The 27,159-nt window shown below is 31.7% G+C and overlaps 1 protein-coding gene and 1 non-coding gene across 2 annotated transcripts in view; one reads left to right on the top strand and one right to left on the bottom strand.

Moving 5' to 3' along the window:
• Positions 1 to 7,774, bottom strand: part of LOC132715257 (trafficking protein particle complex subunit 9-like) — a 45,279-nt gene extending 37,505 nt beyond the window's left edge. Inside the window, exons 1-6 of the mRNA XM_060698247.1 lie at positions 7,652 to 7,774; positions 6,356 to 6,523; positions 4,758 to 5,552; positions 3,560 to 3,659; positions 2,640 to 2,785; positions 1,387 to 1,515 (exon numbers count right to left, since the gene is read on the bottom strand). Of these exons, the coding sequence (XP_060554230.1) occupies positions 1,387 to 1,515; positions 2,640 to 2,785; positions 3,560 to 3,659; positions 4,758 to 5,552; positions 6,356 to 6,425 (1,240 nt within the window). The 5' untranslated portion in view covers positions 6,426 to 6,523; positions 7,652 to 7,774. The remainder of the gene's footprint in view (positions 1 to 1,386; positions 1,516 to 2,639; positions 2,786 to 3,559; positions 3,660 to 4,757; positions 5,553 to 6,355; positions 6,524 to 7,651) is intronic.
• Positions 7,775 to 7,829: 55 nt separating this feature from the next.
• Trnam-cau (transfer RNA methionine (anticodon CAU)) lies at positions 7,830 to 7,901 on the top strand. The gene has a single exon. It is a non-coding gene; the product is annotated as a tRNA-Met (tRNA).
• Positions 7,902 to 27,159: the final 19,258 nt, after the last annotated feature.

Genomic DNA, 27,159 nt, shown 5'->3' on the forward strand with positions numbered 1-27,159 from the left:
TTCCACACAGATAAGCATTTCAACTACCGTAAATTTAATCCAATAAAGCAAACAAAAAATCATTAATCTTCTTAATATTTTAAATAAATATCGGTAACTGAAAAAAAATGTTGCTATTTTAAGAAATGCTGTAAGTTACAGTATAATCTGACAGGTGTGTAAATTGAATTCCCCTAAGGTCACTCAAGTTCACGCGGAGTGTAAAAAAAAGATGTCTATTACGTCATCAGAATATTTGACAGGGTGATTAACCAATCAGGGAAACATTGTGCATGACTTTTTTTCTTGATCAAAAGGTCTGTCTGTGTATGCTTTCTACACAGAGGCATACAAGGAGCAATAAAAGTCGTCAGTATGTATACAGTGTGATAGGGACATTTTGTGCAAATTACGAACAATTAAAATGGATAATGCACAGTATTAGACATAAGTAGTAAGAAAATTTAAATAATGCAAATAAGATTTTTGAGCAGCCAATAAAAATTGTTTTGCCTGCAATTAATATTAGTACCAAAAAAAAACAACACTTTTTTATACACTTTAATTACTTAATCGCTTGTTATAAAAACATGCAAATCATGTCAAGGATCTGCTATTAAAAAAAATTTCTGCTAAGACGCATTTATTTTGCTACATGACTCATTGATTTTGCTAAAGGACTCATTGTTTTCAAAAATGTGCGTCATCCGACGCATTGTAAGGAATTTCTAGATTAATCACTGCTGTAAAGAACGGTTTGATTGCATGACTAAAAATAGATTTCTCGAGAAATCCAAATCACAATGAAGGTTAACATATAAGGTGGTCATCAGATCATCATGTAAGATACATGAGAAAGGTCATACACTCTCAATTGTTCAATATCAAATAACTCTATAGGACACTACAGCATCAATCTAATATGAAAATATATTGGATGGACATGTGGTACAATTTAAAAGGAGCCAATGGGTGTATATATAGAAATTACACGTCTCTCAGGGTAATAATGCATATTAGCAACCCAAGAATTAAAATAATACCCGGGGTAGAGGTTATTGATCCTAAAAGATCATTGTGTTCAAGTTTGAAGACAATCTATTTGAAGGTCTTGTTCCAAGGATTGTTGTAGCCAAGTATGAAGACATTACCTTAAGAACTTAAAAAGTTATGCTCAACATTAAAGTTTGGGGCACGCCAACAAGAATGCCTACACAACAACAAAACTTCTATTTTTTTCTTCTAAAAAAAAAGTTAAGCTAAAAAAGGTCGTAAGTAGATATCCTACGTGACAATACAAAAGCCCATTCAAATATTTACAAGATACAAGTTGAGAACTAGGCAATAAAAGACATGATGAAAGATATGATAAAAGATATGATGAAATATATGATAAAGGATATGAACCTGGTTTCGGCTTTTCAAGGCCAGCAACTCCTCGTTTCACAGAGAAAGACTGGTTTCTTCGAATCGTGGTCATCTGAGAGTTTCGGAGAGTAGTGACTACAGATGCTGCACAAAGTCCTTCATAACAACCTGGTATGTTATATATATAGAGGATACTGAATGAGTGTAGGTTCAATACTGAATTTAGTGAACCAGTTGAATTAAATTATATTAGGCAAACCTCAGGCAAGCATAATATTACTTGATTCTACTTGTTTACTAAATATAGTACTGAACCTACACAAATATTATATTCTATTTATCACATACCTGAAAAAGAACTGTTTTTTTTGTTCATTACAATTAACCAAATTATCATTGACATGCCTACTGTGTACTATAACGCAAATATTATGCAAGTCATTACACTATGTTTGTATAATATAAATGACGTGACATCTTAATATACACATGGTCGAGGAATACCGGTTTTTACAGAGTCACAAAATCAGCACAGATATGTGATAAAACTTTACTAGAGACAATGAGACTAAATCAAAATCAATCTACCATGGTATTATCTTTAAAACATCAGGAAATTTGAGTATCTTAGTTACAAGATATCACTATTAATTTAATTCTTAATATATCAAAAATTAAAATTACACAAACAATTGAACAATTTTGACAATTAAATGTATTTGGAATTATAATCAATTATTATTACAACACCAAAGACCACTGTCAATATACAACCTTGTGAATAACTTCAATGCAACAAGCTTAATATAATTTTACATGTCTAAATGACCTGGCCTGTGTTCACTAACAAAAGATCAGGATCAAGATCAAGTGTTCCTGATTTTTTTTTCATTGTTTTTTTGCAACTAAAACTAGTTGTGTTTTGCTAGAATTAAATGGTTAATATTCAAAATGTAAAAAAATGCTGATTTGCAAAGAAACCAAACTATTTTGGGATAAAATCAACGAATAACAAAACAAATACAAAAATATTCAGATCAAAATAAGGATCAATTTTAGGATCAGGATCAATATTTGGATCAACTGTAAAATGCCAGTATCTTGCAAAAATAACAATTAATTAATTCTAAAATTTCATAAACTTGCTATTGCAAGTCCAGTTTCATCAAATTAATAGTACTGGTAGATATTTAATTTATGAGGATAAACAATGAAGAATATTAAGTTTTTAAACTTGAATCTGATCTTGATCCTGATTCTTAAATCTTTCTGTATTTTAGCCTGTAGTTTACCTGCCATCCATAGCCAATCATTGACTGGTTTCAGAATATCTATAGCGGTGCTATAATGTAACATGGCTTCCCCCGGTAGACCAGCTAGCAAACTGAGGTCAGCCAAGTGCTTTCTTAATCGACCTTGACATTTCTTCTTGTATGACCTTGACACAAGAAATACAAAAATAAAATGGTAAACTTTCAGATGATAAAGACACAAAACAAAGCACAGTATTATCTGACAACTAAAACTGAAATCAAAATTGAGGTTTTACTTACTATAATATTACCATTACAATATTGCTAAGTAATACAGTGATAAAACACATCAATCTCATATAAACTCTAGACTCCAAACTACCATATAAAAATTTTTTCAGAAAGTCCTACTGGTTTTTGATTTTTATTATTTCTTTTATTTTTTTTTTTAATGGGAAATAAGCATTTCCAAAATATTATCATTTTACATATTTGATTGCTTACAATGGGACGGTTGATATTTCAGGTAAAACATACTTTCATGTTTCAATTTATTTTACATGAGGCAACTGGAAATTACAGCATAACTAACTACATTGTACATATAAAGAGGATATTGAATGAGTGTATGTTCAATACTGAATTTATTGAATAAAATTATGTTATGCTAGTCTCTGGCGAGCAAAATATTATTTTATTTAAGTTCAATAAATTCAGTAATGAACCTACATGACTAAGAAATTCTATTTATCACACACCTAAAACAGAACCATTTTTTAATTAAAAAAATCATTTATTCCTTGATGCGACTATAAGACACTATTACATTTAGCACACTTAACGCTATGTTTGTACAACGCAAAATATATGCACGACCGTGCAAAACAGTTTTTTGAGTCGCAAAAGCAGCATGGGTATGTCATAAATTTAGATATGATATTTGTCTTTATACAACTTACTTGGTGTCCGGATCAACGCCCACAAAGTCTTTCTTCTCAAATGGTGCACACAATAACTGCGACTTGTCAAGACGTTCAAATGACCTGTCTAATCTTTTCCCTGTTGGAAATATTACAGAAATGTCATTAGAGCCGCATAACGACAAAACCAACATCCGCACAGTCTGATCTGGATCCATGCTGTTTGCTATCAGTTTCTCTACTTGTTATAGGGTTTGTAAGCGAACAGCATGGATCCTGATCAGACTGCACGGATGTGCAGGCTGGTCTGGATCCATGCTGGTCACAATCGCACTAAGTTGGTTTTGTTGTGACGCGGCTCATTTTATCCTTTTCAACTTAAACAGGGAGAAATGTGTTACATATATTTTCAAGTTTAGTTCACACTAGAACAGCCAGTCTTAAAAATATCATTGTTTCCATCCTGCCAGTTATGGTATGTTAAGTAGGCAGGTAAAATAAATTAATATCTAAAATAATCTTTATTTAACATATAATTTATATCTGAATTACATAATTAGTAAAGAATTGTGAATTCTTAGCATCCGTTCAAAGTTTAGAACTTACCTTTCAAAGGTTTATATTCCCTGAGTTTGTACATTTACAAGATAAAAACATGAGACAAATAAAAAGATTAGATTCTCATTGAAAAGTTAACATTAATTTTAGGCATCGTTCAGTTAACAATACAACCAGTAAAAATTACTGTACTGTATAGCATTTTCTAACTCGCCACTCACGGGAAGTAGTTGTCAATAAGTATGGCTTTATTCTAACTTGGTGGCAGACAGCAATTAATTGCAAGATATGGGGACGTCAATGGTCAAGTGGTTAAGGTTGTTGACTTCAAACCACTTACATTTGTACCCCTCACTAGGTTTGAATCCCAACAGGGACTTTGGACCCTTTCATGGGTTAGAATCCCGGCAAGGACTTTGGACTCCTTCATGTGAGGAAACTATCCGGGTAGCTTACAGAACTTAGTGGTTCTACTCAGGTGCCCATTTATGCCTGAAATAATGTTACGGAAGGGCTCCTGACGTCTCCCTCCACCAGTAAAGCTGAAACGTCACCATACAACCTATACTGTGTGGATGCCACCTAAAACCAAACACCAAAAAAAAAAAATGTGCAAGATATTGTTAAATTTGTGTCAAACATATTTGTAAACTACAGGTACTTGAACAATTACTCTTACCTTCAAGGACAAAGAAAAGAGATGTCACAAATTCTCGAACACTTTCCTCTAAACCATCACACATATCAACACTCGGGTAAAATACCACTTCCGAACCTGGTTTGTCTCTTAAACTATTATTACTAGGTGTTCTCGTCACAGATTGCTTTACTGATTCAATACTTTTATCAACTTTTTCAGTCTTTTGTCTAATAAAAGTAATCTGTGAACTAGTATCGTTCAATTCCTTTTTCGGTGAACCAGTCCCGTTTTCGACTTTCTTTGACATTTCTGTGTTTTCATCTAACGACTTTCTCAAAGGGTCATCTAGTTGTTCCGCATCACCAACCTGTCCGTTACTCTTTTTATTTTCAGGGGTAATAGTTCCATCTCCTTTATCACAGTCTGAACGGTCAGTGGTTTCACTTTTCTCAGAATCAATTTTGAAAGTCAATGGGGGTGACATGCCTTCAATCATGAAGGATTTCTGCTGCTGTTCATTTATTTCCGTCCCGTCTGTGTTCATACCGAACACGACCAGTCTGGAATTATACAATGTATCTGCGTAACGTTCTTTTTCTTTCTTGTAGCTTTCAAACAATTCCTCAAATTCTGCTTCCGTTGAGCAACGTCCAATAGAAATTAAGCCCATTGCTTTCCTGTGAGCCTGAAAATCGCCCCATTCATTACTTTCTTTCGTGTATGCTCGTTTATAGCGTATATACATATCACGCTTTTGACCAGGTACGGCTACACAGTCCAACTGACAAATGCGGTCCCAACATCGTGAAAAATGCTTCCATGATAACAATTTTCCTGTAAAGACAAAGCAAAATGGACTCTGTAAACTCGTAATAATGGTTTCAAAACTATACTGTCATGCATATTTACATTTTTTGTACAGATTCATTTTACCTTTAATTCCGTTTCTATGAATTTAACACTTTCCAAACTTGCTATGTTGAATAGATTTGTCCATCTTTCAATCTGTCCTAAAACCATTCATCATTTTTCAGAAAAAATTCAAAATATGTATATTGCTGTCAGTGTAGCAGATCATTAATTGATGATCAGACTGCACAGATATGACAGATAATCTTGGTCTGCATTGGTCACATACCAGGTAGAACCAATCACTGCAAACAGCTTGAGGGAGGCAATAATCTTTTTGTAACTTTAAATGATGCATATCAAAATTAGTACATTGTGTAATTATTGTAAAACAAAATACTGTTATAAAATTATTCAATTGAACTGGCCATGCAATACAGTCAAACATGTGAACAAAAGCCATCCAAAGGATAGACGAAACATGGCCTTTATTGAGAAGTGGTCTTTCTTTGTTGGTATTTTTTTTAATCAATTGAGGTTTGTTGAAAAGTGGTCTTTATTCACATCTTTATTTGAAGGTGGTCTTATACACAGGTTTAACTGTACTTGTAATGATTCTAACTTCTTATCACAGATCTGATAGATTTTACAATTATTTGCAGGAATTTTACCATTTGACTACCTCTGCAGAGCAGGGCATATATACATGGGGATTAAAAATTCAAGTCAAAGTACCCATTATTACCTGGGGCAATGTGGTGCTATGCATACAATTGACTAATACATACCTGTTGGTTTAATAAGTACAAGAAATGTTTGATGATCTTCTGCTGTCTGGCTGTAGTCAACTGTCTCCATGACTTACAACAAATAACTTTCTTTAAGTAATGACTTCCGAATTTCTTTAAGTTGCATCTGCACCTATCCACAGCCCAACAATGACTTTAAATTCATTTCTGAAAGAAATAATATCAATAGTAATTTAATATACTTATGCATCTTATAATAAATTGTTAAATTAAATATTAAGATAAACTGATCAGTGACATATATAAGAATTTTAATACCTATTCTTATTTCTTAATAAGGAAAACAAGAGCTGACAGCAGTTCAGCATGCATGACTTTTTTCGGTGCTTGATAGTAAAACAAAGCCCTGGATAATGCAAAATTTTCTAATTTCATTCAAAAAGGGCCATAATTCTGTCAAAATCTATGTTATAATTATGGGCCTTGGACAGTGGCCTCCTTTAAGTCCTAATATGCTTTTAAATAAGTGTGTAGTTTATGCAGTTTGAACCCATTCCTGAGAAACCAACTTGAATGCAAAACTTAACTCAGTTAATAAAGTGTGACGCTGACATGGTGGTCACAGGGTGAGCACAATAGCCTTCCCTTTTCTTGGAATAGTCAAACATGTAAATGATATGAAACATGTCACGGTTCAAAACTGTTCACTGCACTATTTCCTATTTAGGCACTGATTTATTAAGATCAGTGATTTAGGGGAGAGGATGTGTAAGCGGGCGGGTAGCTCGGTCCATACAGTTGTGATAACGGTATTCCAGAGTCCAAAGTTTGAGCCCTGGTCAGGCTACACATTTTTCACACTCTGACATTTGGCGCTCAACGGGGGGCCGCGACTGTATATAGCTGTGAGTTTTTAGCATAATTTGCTCTGTAACCCTGAGAAATTTGTGGACAAATTTTAGGTGACGTTTCAGAACTGTTCACTATTTAAGGGAGATGTGTAACTGTAAGCGGCTGGATAGCTTCAGAATGGTCCGGGGTTCGAGTCTCGGTCAGGCTCCACATTTTTAAGTTTACTGTCTGAAAAAAAATAGATATCAAGAATGAATTAAAACTTTATTAGTAGAAAAAAACAATATGTGGTAACAGTGTGGGAAATAAATCATAAACGGGACCTAGTTATGCAAAAGAGGGGAGGATGATAACGTCGATATACACTGACACTTTCAAAGGGGGTGGGGTACGCGAGAATAACAAGATAAAGAGTCTTTTGTAGATCAACGAAGTGAACATTTGTATAATTAAGCCCTGATAATTGGAGTTAAAGGCACATACTTGTCAAAAGGAAATGTTTTGACAGTCGTGTATCAAAAAATGTGTTTTAACGCATAAAATTGCGATTGTTTTTCTTTGCAAATCGTAATAACGTGAACTAACGTAGCCAAATCTCGCTTGACGCGTGAACAAAAACGTATTACAGATTTAATTTAGGCTTAAACCAACTGTATGCAACAGCAGAGTGGCGCAGTGGAAGCGTGCTGGGCCCATAACCCAGAGGTCCGAGGATCGAAACCTCGCTCTGCTAATACTTTTTTTTTTTGCTCGCTACATGTCTTTTTCCCCGCACACTGTTCAATGGTCACGCCCACAGCGTTGAAAGTCGTACCCTCTGTATTTTTATCTTATGACCCTATTGCATGTATCAAGTTGAATGATCAAATTTCTATATACAGTACAGGTATGATATTTATAAGTTTTTTTCTCTATGACTTAAAAAGTCATGACGCATATAGTGAATTATTAGTGCACGTTATGCCAACATATGGATCAAACATTACAGTCTCTCTGTCATACCACTGGAATGTTTTTATAACCTTATCAAATTTCAAGGTTTAATATACAAATAACGAAGACAGGGGTTTTCATTTTGGTTCTAGCCGGTAGGCTACGTACATTTATGTAATTAATGCACAACGCAAATATTGTTACATAGTACAAAAGTAACAAAAAAGAAAAAAAAAGAAAAAAGATTACACAAGGGGGTACACGTACAAGGGCTTTAGCCCGGGGGCAAATTTGAACCAAGTGTGCCAATATTGACACACTTGCCCCATGTAATGACATGTTTATTTGCATTAGTTTCCGCAGCAATGTTTCAGAAATGGAATAAAATCAACAATAACCGTAATAGTCTAAATATATTTATTAATTGCCGTCCCTATTCGTCTCATAATATATAACTTACTCAAGACCAGCAACAGTGATTAGCTAAAAGATTTTCAATGTCCTCTCGACCGCCCTTTTTTGCCGAATGCGATAATATAATCAACCTACTTATCATTCCTACGCTAGTATTTTTTATTTGTCCAAATAAACTGATAACTTATAATTTTACATTCTTTGATAACCGCTATGTTAGTCCACGGATTTATATTGTAATATAAATCTGTGGTTAGTCCAACTAATTGTACTGCGCGACGAGATATTGTTCTATTTTTGTGTCTGGGCAATATTTCGCCTCTAGACTCCAAACGAAAATATCTCAGAATCGAGCTTTGGCACGTCAATATATTTTTACTAAATTATTCCTATGTCACTCATTTATTCCAATATAAACAGATAAGCCAAACAAGCACGAACATTCAGTAATTATTTATTGCAAACGTTTCGGCTGTGCAACACATTTTCTTTTACTAATGTATTCCATAATTGAATTTTAACTGGTATGCATGCATACTAAGCTCGTATCCCTTGAAGAATATATTAAAATGTTCATAATAATTCCATATTTTACAAACCTGTCATGAAGCTTTCTTTATATTACTGTAATAATTAAGTATCTGGTATTAATGCAGATAATAGATCAAAACATTATTCATTGATTCTTACGCCAACTATATTTAAAGATTTTGAATACCCTGCCGTGTCTATAAACGTAAAGGCATCTGCCATTGCATTGCTCCAGTCTGCACTGTTTTATTTACCGTCTGGTCTGTAACGCTTAATATACCCCAAAAGATCTGCATGATTTATTTTATCAAGCGACAAATTGTTTGTTAGAAAGTCCCCCCTATGCGCTTAATGGTTAATTGATATCAGTGATATATATATACTGGTATCCCCTAACCCTTGCGTCCTCTGTAATTAATCACTTATGGTACTGACCGCACCTAAACTTTTAACAAGTTTACAAGAACAGATACACACTTTATCTGGCTTGTAAAGGTTGTAAAGTTCTCTAAAACTATTGTTGACCTGACCTCGTTTCGATGTTTGTCGTAAATTTAGTGCGAGTATTATTATTTTGTCTCATCCGCGCTAATGCGATGAGTGCCAACATTGTATTAAATTCGCATTTCGGAACCGTGATGATCTACGTTTGACGTTATGTAAACAAACATACAAATGGCCGACCTTTACAATGCAATGCCATCTGTTCTGTTGCTCTCAGATAAGTTCAAATGTTTTCGTCGTTGCTATAAAATGTTTAAAGGGATCCTGTTCCCTTTCACAGTGGCCCACGGAATGCTTTCATTTCACTTTTCAACCTTCAATCATCTCTTTATTTTTGGCGTAGCTTTAAGTTTCCAAAAAGTAACTCTTCTAAAATCTTTAACATCAACATGTTATTGAGCATGCGCAATATGCATATATCATAAACAATCTATCAACATCTCCCTTAAAATAAAAATAAAAGTGTGCATTAATATTATCATCATAAAACTACTAAGTAATTCATGAGTAAATTTTATTTTTGAACTGCAAAATGTTCGAGCATTTAATATCTCCATGATTTTTTTTTCATGCATCAGTTTTAATTATTTTTAAACCATTGTTTCTCACAGTAACCTATTTTTTGTCTGGGGTATAGAGTCTGGGAAGAGCTGAATTATTTTCTTTTTTACGTCGGCGTTCTTTTGAACTCTGAAACAAGGTTTGGCGCATTTTTTCAGTTTAACACATGGATATATTATGGACAGTCACGAGTCATTAGATTTCATTAAAAAATCTGAATTTTGGGACTTCAAGTCGGATGATTTATTTATGAAAATAATGAAATGAAGTTGGACTTAAAAACCATGCACCAACTGTCACCAGGGTTTTGGAGATTTCTGCCAAGGATAGTCCAAGTGCTACTAAAGGACTCCGGATACCAAGGGCAGTAGTTGCTTGTCGTACTGTTTCATGACCCACACACACAGACTTTATATTATATATAGTATATATATTTTTTATATATAATATATATAATATAAATTTATAGTCCTGGCTAAACAGTACACGATTTATGATTATATATTCTAAAAACTACTTTTTACACCATCCCAACATACCTCCTAGTGTGAAATGTTATCCATCGCTGGTTTGTTTTAAGCAAAGAATAGCCTGTGCATGTGCAGAGAGGACCCGTACCATTTGAGCAGATTTCGCAAAGAGGGTACCGATATGGATATGCACCGTGAACATCGAGTCGGGTCCATGTAGACCCACAATCATGAATTTCTGAAAACATGAACTTTCTTCTATGTTCGGTAAGAATCATTACATCTAGCTTCTTGTAAAGCAACTGAATGGGGTACAATCTCAAAATCGCTATTGACTGATTTAAACCCCGCATTTTCCGATTAACGTCAAACTGTAAAAAAAAAAAACTGTAAAAAAAAAGAAAATGCGATGTCTTTCAATGAAGGACTAGATAATAAGTAGCTTTTTAAAAATCTGCTTTTTACAAATTGTTGTTATATATTATATATAAATTTATACACACGAATATATTGTCTATAGTATTCAGACATATATTCCGTGTGAACTTACTATAAAAGTACAATAATTCAGCAAACATACCTTTCAATATAATATAATATTCCAAACTTTTCAAGTTTTAACAATCAAAAAGACACTAACAGGTCTATATACACACAACTTCAAATACACATGTTGATCGCAGCTGCTTATTCCTCGAAATGACCACTGGCCGCTGATAGCTGCGTCTTCTCTGCGGGATCCTATACTGTTGTGTAATATTATATACTCTCTTATTCCCTCTCTAGTCACGTGGGTTTAACTCAGAGTAGACGTGCCTCTTTGATACCATTTGACATGTTAATCTATATGCTTTTTGTTGTTCGAATAAAATATATTTAATATCAATAATATTCGGGTGATATTGGCCATTCAATAGTACAATTACAGGGTTTACACGTAGGATGAAATAAGAATTCCATAACATTGTTATACTGCCTCTGTGTGGAAGTATGTAAAAAGTTATATCAAAGTTAAAAGCAATTTAAAGATCCTGTATGTTGTAATTATGGTTGTAACCACACTAAAGTGAAATTATATATGTGTGTATAATTATGCTTCTAATACAATTTTCAAACAGCGAAGAATATGTAAAATATGTACTGCAAATATTTGTCCACATAATATATAGCATTAAAATATATGCATTCATTTTTTATTAAAAAACAAATGACTTAGACTTTTAGAAATAAATGAAATGTACATTCGGTAATATCTTTACAAATAATGCTTTTTGGAACTTACAATATTGATAAATCTTCATTTGAGCATGATATTTATGACAATACGCAATGGAGATTTTTGGCGCAACGGGCACAACGGAGTGCAAAATTTAAAATATAATATTCTAACACGACCCGCATTTTTCCCTATTGAACATTGAAGAACCGAAAGTGTGTGTTATTATGCTATAAAATCACTGTTTGACGTTCTATATTTAGACATGTGACGTAATCATTATACACGTGACGTAACCACTAAAAATGTGACGCGCTGACAATAAGTACGGAAACAAATCAGACGCAATTTAGCTAATTATCATGTACGGCAGCATTTATTTGTTGACGTCGTGTTAGAATCGAAATAATATATCCAAATCGATGATTTTATTGCTTGATAACATCACTGTTTGTCGTTCGGATGCGCATCATTATATCACTCGGGCTACGCCCTCGTGATATAATTCCCCGCATCCGAACTCCAAACAGTGATGTTATTGAGCAATAAAATCACAGTTTGGGATACATTATTTCTTAAATAAAATACGATTAGCAATGCATTTTCTTTTAATTTGCGTAGTATATGATTTTGAAATTATAGAAATCATCTAAAAGCAATAGTTTCTTTATTATAGGCATTGTATTGTTGTAATACCGCTCATATCTCCGTTGCGCCGATGATTTTTTTGCGAAACGGAGATTTTTTTTTCAAAACTAGCAAACAATGTACTTTTTATTTATTGAATTTGCATTAGTTATATGCTAAATAAAGTAATATTTTGAAATTTCAGAATAAACTTAAAGCTTTATTATTATTATTAATGATCAACATTATTTTTTGTCCAATCACATGGCAGTATTTTTCAAATTTCTGCTTAGTCTAACTTTGGTTAATGTGTACTAACTAAATAAAATTCACTGTCGTCTAACCACAGTCTAACAAATTTCAATAATGCATTATATTAGGGAGGAGTTAGAGGTATGGTTTGCACTCTGAATTGTAAAATATCTAGGTTTTCAAAACTTTTTTAAAGGTCAGGTGTTTGATACAATCAAATTTATTACACAGATAATACATGTGGGGCACGCAGAGACAATGATTACATAGTAACTTTTTCTGTACGAAATCTGCTGTGGTCATAGTATTATTTTTACAATAGGTTAATCTCTTAGATTTGGTTTGCTATATTGCTAATCATGGTCATGCAACTACATAGTTAGATGAAGAAGCAGGCGCTTGTTTTAGCGTTGAGTCTTATTATGCTTTTGTTTAGGGGGTGAGTTGTTCATACACAAATTTACACTTTATAGCATTTATTTTGTTCCAATGATTGTTATTTATCTATAAAATGCTTTCTGTGATTGTTGTTTTTATCAATTCATTTTGTAAATAAGATTGTTATATAGTCTATTAACGGAATAATTTTAATGGAAACACGAAAATTAGTTCACACCTACATGTGTACTGGTAACGTGATGGTTTAAGCCAATGAATACACATTCAATATTATTACAATAAGGCAGAGGAAAAGTGTGCAAAGAGTAAATTCGATAATCTTCATGTAATAAACAAACTTTGAATTGCAAGTATTTTTCATATCTTTTCGGCAGGAATAAACTATCCGAGGAGGGCCAGGCATTTTCGTATCGTAAAATGGCTGCCATTTACAGTATCAAAGTGATTGTCCAAGCACCACCGCCGACTTAGCGCGGGAATTTAATTATAGCTAACGCCTCGGCGGCGCTCGCATAGGATAGAATAATACCTTTTTCATATTTTATTGTAATAAATATTTACAAACTGTGTCTTTCGGGTTTTTTTTTATCAATATATAACCCAATAATGATGTTAATATGAATAAATAATCATATCTCAAATCTGTAGACTCAAATTTGTGATTATGCTTCAAAGCAGTCAATTGACCGTGAATTTCTTTTCAATATTTTGATTTCCTTGATCAAATCTTTTCTCATCGGAAGGCATGCAACTTTAATATGATGATACATTAATTACATTCCATGAAAATGTTTAAAGATATAAAATATCTCATGACATGTTTGTTCATTTTACATTACACCGTTTAATTCAGCAAACATAAAGTCTTTACAGAAAAGTAGTATGCAAATCGTACTAATATTACATACTAATGTATGTAATATTTTTCTTGGTTATATCCTTTATAACTCTTAAGAAACAATGTCTGTTAATAAATTGCTTGACTGTTTCAAACTCTATATTTCCAAAATCCAGTTGATAGCACCATGAACTGCCGATTAACAATTCCTTGACAATTCAAAGAAGAACCAATGTTTACATTTTTGTGGCTGGAAAACTCAATTTGGTAAATGGACCTGCTAAACCTAAATTGACAACTAAGAAAAATGAAAAAAGTGAACCCTGTTTTTTCAAATGAGCAAAATCAGGCGGATTTTAAATGTTAGTTGAAATAACTTGAAAGCTGAATAACAATTCTGTATCAATTTCATTAAAAATCTACTAATGTATTTTGCTCACAGTTTTCCATTTTATTTTAAAAGGATGTACACATTTTATTAACTCCATTGTGTTTATCTAATTGCATTCAATTTTCCTGGCTGTTTTTTTCCCCACATATTTTATAGAAACAACTGATAACCGGTATAAATTCTGTGACATTTCAGTAAAAACATGTGCCGATTATATGTTGAAAGGGCCATTTAATTAGCTTATCTAAATGTGACATTTAAACAACTTGACAAGGTGTAGACATCTGTGTAGAGTGAAAGGGTGCGAGCTATCACGCTGATTTAGAGCAATGCTTGTTTTTGGTTGAAAAAAATAATGTTGATCATTAAATAGTTAATGCTTTAATAAAAGTCCTACGCATAAACCCTTCCAGCCTGCTGAATCTCATAAGGCTTATCAGCTAGTAAATCACTAATTAACTGTATATCTCCCATTAACATGTCCACCGAGTTGAGAGTCTTGTCATCATTAATTGGTCCTCTGTATTCTTATCTAATGGCCCTAACGTTGAAGGATCAATTTCTTTAGATGTAGTGCTTTCACATGATACACTCACTTTTTTATCCATGTTTTTTTTCTGAATTGGTCCCTGCCCCCAATTGAATTGTGAAATTTAGCAATTATTTTGTAAATATACTTTACAATCACAAGATAACTGTTAGCTATTAAATGAATTTTATGTTTTTACATATCTTTATAAGTAATAGTCATCTTATTAATAAAAATTCAATAAAGTTCCATAGTTTAAGCGCCACTGTTACTAACCACGTTATGATACTGAATACAACCACCCCCCCCCCCCAAAAAAAAAAAAACACAAACAAAAAAAAAAAACAAAAAAAAAAAAACAAACAAAAAAAAAACACTGTTTACTGATATATATGTTTTTACAGTAAAGTCTTAATTAAATGACCAGGTATATATTCATTATTAGCTAGACTATATTAGGTATATGGGAGAGCTGTCCTACTCACCTCGTTTCTTAAGTCGGCGTCAGCATCCATACTTTAAATGAATATTTATATGCAGTTACCAATTTTATCTGTATTTTTTTTTTATTTCTTAAGGTTATCAATTTAAACATATATTCCTTATCATCATCCACATCATGTGATAAGGTGCAAAATCTTAAAACTAGTATTCCAGAATTAAATCCCCTTGAAACTATAATTTTGCTTAAAATAATATTTTTTTTACTCTAACGTCTTTATTTCAAATTAAGGACTTCAAACATGTATTTCTTATCATCAACTACATCATATGTGACAATGTTTATAACTCTAGCACCAATTTTTTCAGAATTATCACATGAACATACATTTTTTTCTCAAAAATTATCTTTTACTTATTTCTTTATTACTTAAGGTATCTTCCTCTAACTTCAAATATATGTTCCTTATCATATGTGACAAGGTTCATAACTCTAGCATGAATATTTCCAGAATAATTTCCCCTTGAACTTGATTTTGTTTACAAAAACTGATAATTTTTGCTCTAACTTCTCTATTTATGAAAGAATTTACTTCTTACTTTAAATAATAACATAACAAGCTTCATAACTCTAGCATCAGTATATTTAGAATCATCCCTTTATATTATTTAATTCATATTTCAAAAATTCTATGTACCAATACAAAAATATATCATAACTGATTTTTGTCACAGTTTGTTTTTCCTTTCCTGTGTTTAGCATTTAAATAGTCCAGCGTGCTGTTTGTCCAGTTATGGTTTCCTTAAAATAACTTAAAGGTCATCAAATTTATCTTTCTTTTCTGTTCTTTGGCAAATTTATCTTTCTTTTCTGTTCTTTGGCAATTGGTATATAGTTAAAGTGATTTTGTATTGAAGTTTAAATACTTCTTTGTTTATATTTTTCTACCTTTTTTACATTTCTTTTTTGTTCCAAATTGAAAGATAAGTATAAACAATGCTTTGAATCCATTAATATATTACTAAACATTATTTCGCCTCCTCTCAAAAAGGAAAATAATATAAATCACCGAGGCATAATATGCCTTTAAAGGGAGACACAGGCAAAATTTTCATAATTTCGATTTGAACTTTCTATCCAATATTCTATGAATGTCATCAAAATGAATAATCTAAGCAGTCTAGGGAACAAAGATTTTCTCCATATAAAGAAAAAAATGTTGGTTTCCTAACCTGACCCACGCGGGTCAGGTTAGAGCATTTAGATTTCACCATAGTTATCACCGTGAATTATAAAAACGTAAAAGAACCTGTCAAATGAGCGACTTATGCTTGTTTAAATCTTACAATACCAACAATATCAGCCTTTTTAACCTCCAGGGTTTGTTATTGTCAAATGACTTGTTTGAAAACTACATGTTGATTCTATCTGAGTCTTCATTTGGTTTAATATATGTAGACTTATTTAAGTTTTAAACTCACGTTATATAATATATATACAGAAGAAAAAATGCTGGGACTTTAAATCAGTTTTAAAAACTTCATTTTAGCGTGATTTATGTAAATATGGAAAATTTAATATTTTGCCATATATTTGCCTGAGTATCCCTTTAATATGAAATTAATTTACACAATTATTTTCATTGTGAGTTGTAAGTGATTAAAAACTTTTTAAATGTAATCTAATCTTTTTTGTCTTTAAGGCCGTGTCTACACCTATTCAAGTTTCTTACATGTCACATTTAGATAAGCTAAATAAATGGCCCTTTCAACATTTTTTCAAGCACAATTTTTACTGAAATGTCTCATTAAGATAGCCCAGGATTTATACCTTTGTCTTTGCAAGACTATCATGTTTCTGTAAAATATGTGAAAAAAGCGGGAAAATGATGCAATTAGCAAAAACAGAATGGAGTAAATGAAATGCGTTCATTCTTTTTTAAAACTGACTCTACTTGAAAAAGAGCTCTTTTTTATTTTTTACAATGTATTTATTTTTATTTATTTATTTAGTTTTTTTTGCTCTTCTGTGTATCAGCGTATTGATTTGTTCCTTTGACCAATACATTGTAATCATTTACTGAAATTCAAAGGGCATGTACACTGAATCAACAACAAAAAGTCAGAAAATAATAAAAATAACAGCACTATCTTTTTCTTTTTATTTTATTTGTTAATGATATATCTTCTTGTATTAATTTCTCACAACTTTCTAATGATGATGTAAATTTATTGTCTATGTACATGTTATTGTTTGCTGACGACATTGCACTATTTACTACCAATCCTGACAGCCTACAACTCCAACTCAACCAAGTATATGAGTATTCACGGAAAATGGGGTTTGAAAAATTAATGTAGATAAAACCAAAATATGTATTTTTTGAAAAGAAAAAAAATCTAGACATAACTATACCTGGTTTGTTGATAATGAGCCTATTGAAATAGTTGATTCATTTTGTTATCTTGGTATACAATTCTTTTATACTGGTTCTATGGTTAATGCTGTAAAAACTTTAAGCGACCAAGCTCTGAAGGCATATAACAATTTGTTGTCCGTGTTTAGTAGAATAAAACTAGACATTAAAACTAAATTGTCTCTATTCGACTCTCTCGTTGTTCCAATACTATTGTATGGATCTGAAGTCTGGGGAATATATAACTGCAAAGAAATCGACAAATTGCATCTCCGTTTTTGTAAAATAGTCCTTGGTGTTCGTCCTCAGACTTCCAATGCTGCTGTGCTTGGAGAGCTTGGTCGCTTTCCTTTATCTGTTATATGTAAAGAACGTGCTCTTAAATACTGGTTAAATATAATGAAATATCCAGGGTCATTAGTACATGTATACAATATTTTTGGAACAATGTGCTTTGTTACCTTATAATACCATGTCTACTTGGTCATCGTCTGTTAAAAAACAACTTGATAGTCTTGGATATAGCTACTTATGGAATTCTCTAAACCTTGATATGAATTATTTGCCAATGTTAAAACAAAGGCTGCGTGATCAGTACGTTCAAACATGGAATGATACAATAATGAATCAATCTAAGTTATATTATTATAGAAAATTCAAATGTGAGTTTAAATATGAAAAGTATCTAGATATTGTTACAAATGAGCATCAAAGAAAAGAATTGTCTCGTTTTAGACTCTGTTCCCATCTTCTTGAAATTGAAAGTGGTAGATTTGCAGGTATTGATCGAAACCTACGAACTTGTAAACTTTGTTCACTTAATGTTGAATCTGAATATCATTTTTTGTTATGCTGTCCACTCTATAGAAACCTTCGTCGAAAATATAATGTTAATTATTCTTTTCCATGCATTAATAAATTTACTAGATTATTGTCTTCAAATAATAATAGAACTATTAGGAATATTGCCAAATTTGTATTTTATGCTATGCATTTGAGAAATGAAAAACTTGCAATTATTGCTGCTTCTTAGGTTCTTGTATTATAACTGTATTGTATTATTGTATTTATGTTAAATGTAAATTGTATTATCTTGGCCATCCTTTTGTATATTGTAAATGGCCAAAGGTATATTGTATATGCCGATTTGCCAATAAACTGAAACTGAAACTATCAAACCTTCGGGCACATGTTTTGTGTCAAACCGGTGTTATCAGTGTCTTGACAGCCAAAAACTTGTAGAAAAATAGAACGTGTTCTAACTTTCTTGCAAGGAATTATCTTCTTGGATGTCACATAATTTCTCTTTAAAACTCATTCAAGTAGGGTGTCTACACTATCCAATACAAGAGAATATGATACTTGCATTCAAGACTTGGATAGGTGTAGACGGGCTCTAACACTTATAAAAAAAATGTAGCTTATGAAAATAAAGTTTTCCTTATTTCTAAAATGTTCCTTATATCCCCCAGCTTTTTACACGATACATTCTTGAAACATGATAGGGTCATAAAACATTCAAGGGTGCTGTTATCAGTGATACTGTGACAAGCCATGTAATTATAATTAAATGCTCATCACTGGTCAGAGATAGGAAATTTTGGGGGAAAACTGGAAATCTTGGGTTTATGCGTAGGACTGATAATATGCATTAACAAAAATAATTGGTCGCCTGCCTGCGGCAGGCTTGACCAATTATTTTTGTTAATACATATTATTAAACACTAACCTATACTAAGCATTCATTGTATTGTTGTAATAACTTTCATAACACCGTTGCACCGATGAATTTTTGCGAAAGGGAGATTTTTTTAAACAATGGACTGTTTATTTTTTATCTCTGAAACAGAAAAATAGTTATATAAAATGTTGGTATTGGTAATATTTTTAACATATATTGTACATGTTTGACTTTATTAGGAAGAAGGAGAAGAAGAAGAAGAAGAAGAACGTTTATTTCATTTAAACTACAAGTTTCCTCGTGATTAACATATATACAAGCATACATATATAATGACATGAAAAATACAATGACATGAAAGTAAACATAATAATTAATTTATATTGGATGGACGAAACAAAATAGAGATGACACAAATATTAAAGCATAATGGCTATTACATACAGTAGTATACACAATAAAACTTTTCATTAGTTTGGACCTGTTAGGTATACATAAAAGTAGGTTGAAATACATATACATATCTAAGCATTAATAATCTGGTATCTTAATTTGAAAGCTTCATTAATATATTGACAAAGCATACTTGTTTCTTTATTTTTTATCACTTTGTAATAATTGAGTAAACTTAAACATACTTGGTCTATTTCTATAATAATTCTTAATATATATATATTTCTTAAATTTTCATATGCAGGACACTTAAACACAAAATGGAACTCGTCCTCAATTTCATTTGTATTGCAAATTAAACAATATCTTAAATTACGTTCTACTCTTTCACGTGAATACCTGTCTGTATTCTAAGATTATGAGCTGAAATACGCAGTTTTGTCAAAGCTATTCTTAGTCTTCTTGATACAATATTTTCTAAATAAGGTGACATTTCAAAACTGCATGTCCTTTACTGATTTATATAAAAATAATACATCATAACAATTAATACTAGCTCTCCATTCTTGTAAATATTCATCTTTTAATCTCTGTTTAAAAACGACAATAAAACAATTTTGATTAACGCTTAAAGGGTTTAACCATACATAAAAAACCGTATTTTTCTAAAAGACTTCGTACATTTGCAAACCAGTTTGTATACCCTATATTTATATCAGACATACATGAATTAACAATTTTTTTTATAATAATATTACTTGAACTTATTATCTTAAACCTAAATTTTACAATTTGGTCACATATCTGTTTATATAGAACGGATATCTTCCAAGTTCACCATACCTAGCTACGTTACTAGTAGATTTTCTAACACCAAGAATAGTTTTACAAAATTTCAAATGAATATTTTCTAACTTTTTCGATTTGTAAAAAACACATACTTCACTTGCATACATTAAAATAGAACCAATAAAAGAGTCGAACAACTGTAGGGCTATTTTTGGTTTTGTTTCATATTTTTTCAAATTTGCCACTAAATAATTTAGGGCTTTTAAACTTTTACCATATAAAGTTTGAGTATTTAATTTAAAATTTCCTGTATAATTATAATTCAATGTGACACCTAGATAATTAAAATCATTTACAATTTCTATATTATCTTGACCATATAACCAGTTTTTTCCTGCTCTTAAACCACCTCTCTTACGAAAAACTACGATTTTGGTTTTGTTTACATTAATTTCTAATCCCCATTTATTACAGTATTCATGAAGCTTATTTAATGAATTTTGGAGATCTAGAGGATTTTCGTCAATTAATACCATATCATCAGCAAGCAAAAGTAAAATTAGGCAAATGTCTTGAAGATCTATACCAGAATTTAAGTTATTTTGCAAATAAAGTTCTAGATCTTCAATAAACAAGGAAAACATAACTGGGGAAATTATCTCCCCTTGACGGAATCCAATCGAAACATCAAAAAAATCAGAATAGTTACCACAGGACTTAACGCAAGATTTAACAGAGCTATACATACTTCTTATTATTCTTAATAATTTACCATTCAAACCAGCATAATACATCTTAAACCAAAGTGCATTCCCGTATATAGAATCAAAACAACGGTTTAAAACAATAAAAGCACAATACAATCTTTTATTCTGGTTCAAATATTTTTCAATTATAGAATGCAATATAACAAGAAAAATATTACATACATTCGTATGTAATATAGGTACGATTGCATACTACTTTTTGTAAAGACTTTATGTTTGCTGAATTAAAGGTGTAATGTAAAATGAACAAACATGTCATGAGATATTTTATATCTTTAAACATTTTCATGGAATGTAATTAATGTATCATCATATTAAAGTTGCATGCCTTCAGATGAGAAAAATGATTTCAAGGAAATCAAAATATGAAAAGAAAATTCACGGTCAATTGACTGCTTTGAAGCATAATCACAAATTTGAGTCACAGATTTGAGATATGATTATTTATTCATATTAACATCATTATTGGTTATATATTGATAAAAAAAACCCCGAAAGACACAGTTTGTAAATATTTATTACAATAAAATATGAAAAAGGTATTTTCTATCCTATGCGACGCGCCGAGGTTAGCTATAATTAAAATTCCCGCGCAAAGTCGCGGTGGTGCTTGGGACAATCACTTGATACTGTAAATGGCAGCCATTTTACGATACGAAAATGCCTGGCCCTCCTCGGATAGTTTATCCTGCCGAAAAGATATGAAAAATACTTGCAATTCAAAGTTTGTTTATTACATGAAGATTATCGATTTACTCTTTGCACACTTTTTCTCTGCCTGATTGTAATAATATTGATGTGTATTCATTGGCTTAAACCATCACGTTACCAGTACACATGTAGGTGTGAACTAATTTCGTGTTCATTAAAATTATTCCGTTAATAGACATATAGAGGATATTTGTTTGTTTGTGTGTAAGATGAAATTTTATTTCATCGAGTGGGCTTTAAAAACAGTATTCTCACGAGTGGCGTAGCCACGAGTGAGAATACTGTTTTTAAAGTTCACGAGATGAAATAAAATTACATCTTACACAACAAACAGACAAATTTTCTTTTTATTTTATGCTTTAAAACAAGTTAAAACGAAATTTCCATAATTTTAACGTTAATATTAAAATCTGTTTCCCCCAATGAGAGCCCCATTCAGAGGGAATTTCTCATTAAAAACAAGAAGTCTTGAGCTGAGAAATAAGTCCGCCAATCAAGGTTAAATGACGGTGATATTTATTCATTTTATTAAAAAAATATGAATGATCGCTTGTTTTAATAATAAAAACAAACAATTATTGTAGGAGAAAAAGTCCAACCATCCATCCATATTTCTGTTACTTACTGCGAATTTATATTAGACCTGGCTTTGTAAAGGATTTAGCTCAATACAGGATTGGAGCAGTACCTCTAGACGCTTGCAGAAATCATGATCACAAAATAGACAAATATCGTTTTTTTCGCCGAATTTTACATTTTTCCTTGATTATCGTACTTGATTCGGTGTCAAAAGATGAATTAGACCTGTTAAAGTTCATTCCGTTGGGTAAAAAGACAAGATTTTAGCATTTTATCATTCAAGCGCCTTGTCCGGTATATACCGGAATACGGTATTTAGTGTGGTGCTCCAATCCTTTTTTTAGTCACAGCCAAAATGTAAGCGGCAGAGGAAAATAATTGTGTAAGATTCAGAAGGATATAATTTGGATTTGTTAGTCATACACCTTTTTAAAAGAAAGAAAACTTATTTGAGGATTGTAACAGACAAAAAAAAAGTGTTGACAGAAGTGAAAACATTCAGAAAAGGAGCTAGGAAAATGGAAAACTTGGAAGCTTGCTAAGGCATTGTAAGGAACGCTGGGTTATTTTACTTATTTTACGAGTGATGGCTGTCAATGCTTTTCAATTTTTCATAAAGCATACGGCAGTTATTGCTCGTAGGATACTTTAATATGCCCAAATGTCATCAAGAGCAGTTTAGCATGGGGAAGGAATGTATTTTTCAGACTGTAAAAACCACAGGCAATCGGTTACACGACTTACCGGAATCGGCCAAATTACCGGAATCGACCGGAATCGGCTGTGAATTACCGGAATCGGCCTGTAACTTTGTTATTAGTAATTTTTTTAAGTTTTTTCTTGCATTTTTATGAAATTTAAACAATGTAAATGATTTATGAAAAGATTTTTGTAAATAAAATCGCTTTTGAATAATTTAACAAGAGATCTAATATCGGCGAGCTACTGCCCAACGGCCCGAATCAGCGAGTGATGATCGGTCTGTTATTTCGTTGTTTTTGCAACTTTTAATCTTACTTTTGCATGTTTTTTATAAAACTTTAATATTATCATTTATTTCCCTAGAAATTTTGAAAAAAATCGCTTAGAAATAATAATGATAAACAAATATTTATGATCAGCGAAAACGGGCAAACTGCCGGTATCGGGCGAAGAATTACCGAAATCGGCCTGTAATTTCCTTATCTATCAATTTTTAACATTTCTTTGCATGTTTGATTAAATATAAACAATATCAATGATATGTCATCAGAATGTTGTAAATTAAATCTCATTGATAAATGATTAATTAAACAAGATATTTAATATCGGCGAGTTACTGTCATACTGTCGGAATAGGCGAAGGATTACCGAAATCGGCCTTTATTTTGGATATAAATAAAGATTTTTAAAAAAGGTTCTTGCATCTTTTAAATTATATACAATATCAATTAAATGTAGAAAAATGTAAATAAAATCGCTTTTGATTAATTTTACAAGAGTTCTGCATGATATCGGCGAGCTAATGCCAAACTGCCCGAATAACAATACAGTATGACATCTAGTATGACATCTAGCTCTTGTTTAATCAAGCGTGATTTTGTTTATAAAATTCTTTGTACATTTATATTGTTTGTATGTGCTTTTTTGTATAAGAATATTTTTTACATGTCATTTATTATTTATGTTTTATAAAAGATGCAAGATTTTTGAAAAACAGTTCATGAATGATAAAATTACAGGCCTATTCCGGTAATAATTCCCGGATTCCCACAGTATGACAGTAACTCGCTGATCTTAATTAAATCTCTTGTTTAATATATCAAATGTGTGGTTTTTTTATAATTTTGTTTTTACATGTCAATTATTGTTTATATTTTATAAAAGATGCAATATTTTTGAAAAACAGTTCATGAATAATATATGTACAGGCCGATTCCGGTAATAATTCCCGGATTCCCACAGTATGACAGTAACTGGCTGATCTTAATTAAATCTCTTGTTTAATTTATCAAATGTGTGGTTTTTTATAAAATTATTTTTTACATGTCAATTATTGTTTATATTTTATAAAAGATGCAAGATTTTTGAAAAACAGTTCATGAATGATAAAATTACAGGCCGATTCCGGTAATAATTCCCGGATTCGCACAGTATGACAGTAAATCGCTGATGTTAATTAAATCTCTTGTTTAATTTATCAAATGTGTGGTTTTTTTATAAAATTATTTTTTACATGTCAATTATTGTTAATATTTTATAAAAGATGCAAGATTTTTGAAAAACAGTTCATGAATGATAAATGTACAGGCCGATTCCGGTAATAATTCCCGGATTCGCACAGTATGACAGTAACACGCTGATCTTAATTAAATCTCTTGTTTAATTTATCAAATGTGTGGTTTTTTTATAAAATTATTTTTTACATGTCAATTATTGTTTATATTTTATAAAAGATGCAAGATTTTTGAAAAACAGTTCATGAATGATAAAATTACAGGCCGATTCCGGTAATAATTCCCGGATTCGCACAGTATGACAGTAAATCGCTGATGTTAATTAAATCTCTTGTTTAATTTATCAAATGTGTGGTTTTTTTATAAAATTATTTTTTACATGTCAATTATTGTTAATATTTTATAAAAGATGCAAGATTTTTGAAAAACAGTTCATGAATGATAAATGTACAGGCCGATTCCGGTAATAATTCCCGGATTCGCACAGTATGACAGTAACTCGCTGATCTTAATTAAATCTCTTGTTTAATTTATCAAATGTGTGTTTTTTTTATAAAATTATTTTTTACATGTCAATTATTGTTTATATTTTATAAAAGATGCAAGATTTTTGAAAAACAGTTCATGAATGATAAATGTACAGGCCGATTCCGGTAATAATTCCCGGATTCGCACAGTATGACAGTAACTCGCTGATCTAAATTAAATCTCTTGTTATATAACTCAAATGTGTGGTTTTTTTATAAAATTATTTTTTACATGTCATTTATTGTTTGTATTTTATAAAATATGCAAGATTTTTTTGAAGAAGTTCATGAATAACAAAATTACAGGCCGATTCCGGTAATAATTCCCCGATTCCGGCAGTATGTCAGTAACTCGCTGGTCTTAATTCAATCTCTTGTTTAATTAATCAAATGTGTGTTGTTGTTTTTTTTTTAATAAAAACCTTTACATGTCACTAATAGCTTATTTATTGTAAAAGATGCAAGATTAAAAAAAAAAAAAGTTCACGAATAACAAACAAAGTTACAGGCCGATTCCGGTAATAATTCCCCGATTGTCACAGTCGTTGATCTTAATTCAATCTCTTGTTTCATTAATCAAATGCGTGTTTTTTAAATAAAAATCTTTTATATGTCATTAATTTTCTATATTTTATATAAGATGCAAGTTTGTTTTTAAAAAGTTCATGAATAACAAGATTACAGGCCGATTCCGGTTATAATTCCCCGATTCCGGCAGTATGGTAGCAACTCGCTGATCTTAATTAAATCTCTTGTTTTATTAATCATATGTGTGTTGTTTTTTTTAAATAAAAATCTTTTATATGTCATTAATTTTCTATATTTTATAAAAGATGCAAGATTTTTTTTAAAGTTAATGAATAAGAAAATTACAGGCCGATTCCGGTAATAATTTCCCGATTCCGATATTTTTAGGTCCCCTTTTTATTCACGATAACAGTGACTTCGAAACATTCAGCCACTTCTTTTTTTCAATTAAGGCTTAAATTGCGCGATACCCCATTGTCAAAATTGGTCATTGGCTCTGATGATGAAAAGGCGCTTGTAAAAGCAATCACGACGTCAACACATGTTCTTTGCACCGACACTGAGAAGAAAATGCACGACACATACAGACTGACGATGCTGTTACGAAGACCCAAAGAGACGACATTCTTAAAAAAATCTTTGGCCAAGACGGACTTGTTGACGCTGACGACAGTATATGCTACGACGAATTAGCCTCTGACATTGAAACAGAACTTAATGGAGTTTCGGAGAAGTTTTTGACGTACTTCCAAAGACGTCTGTTACCGTCAATAAAAGAAAAGGTCAATGCCCCTCAAAGACAGAACAATGTCATCAGCCACTGGACAAACAACAATTGTGAGTCGATGAACCACGTTCTCAAACAAACGGTAGACTGGAAATCTCAGTCCCTTCCCGATCTTGTTAAACATGTAGAGGACTTAGTTAAAGGTCAGTATAATCGTATAAGAAACGCCATTTGCCATGTGGGTGACTTTAGACTGACTGACGCTTACAAGCACTTTGAGATGTCAAAGACGCATTGGGCAACAATGACGGACAAACAAAGACATAATTACTACCGTAGGGTCAGACATTACAATCCGGAACATACAAAACTCGTTACCTCGACGGACGGACAGAGTGTAGTCATAGCCCCTAAGACAAACGGACGCAAGCCATGTCAGCGCAAACGAAGACAAAAGACAACAACATTAAGTTTAAAGAGAAAGAAATAATGTCAAATACAAGCCGCATTTCCTCATGTATGGAGCCCTTTTTTGGGTGGTAGTATTTGA

This window comes from Ruditapes philippinarum, unplaced genomic scaffold, assembly GCF_026571515.1.
Source record: "Ruditapes philippinarum isolate M1 unplaced genomic scaffold, ASM2657151v2 ctg5962_1_1_1_1, whole genome shotgun sequence".
In the NCBI taxonomy this organism is placed as follows: domain Eukaryota; kingdom Metazoa; phylum Mollusca; class Bivalvia; order Venerida; family Veneridae; genus Ruditapes; species Ruditapes philippinarum.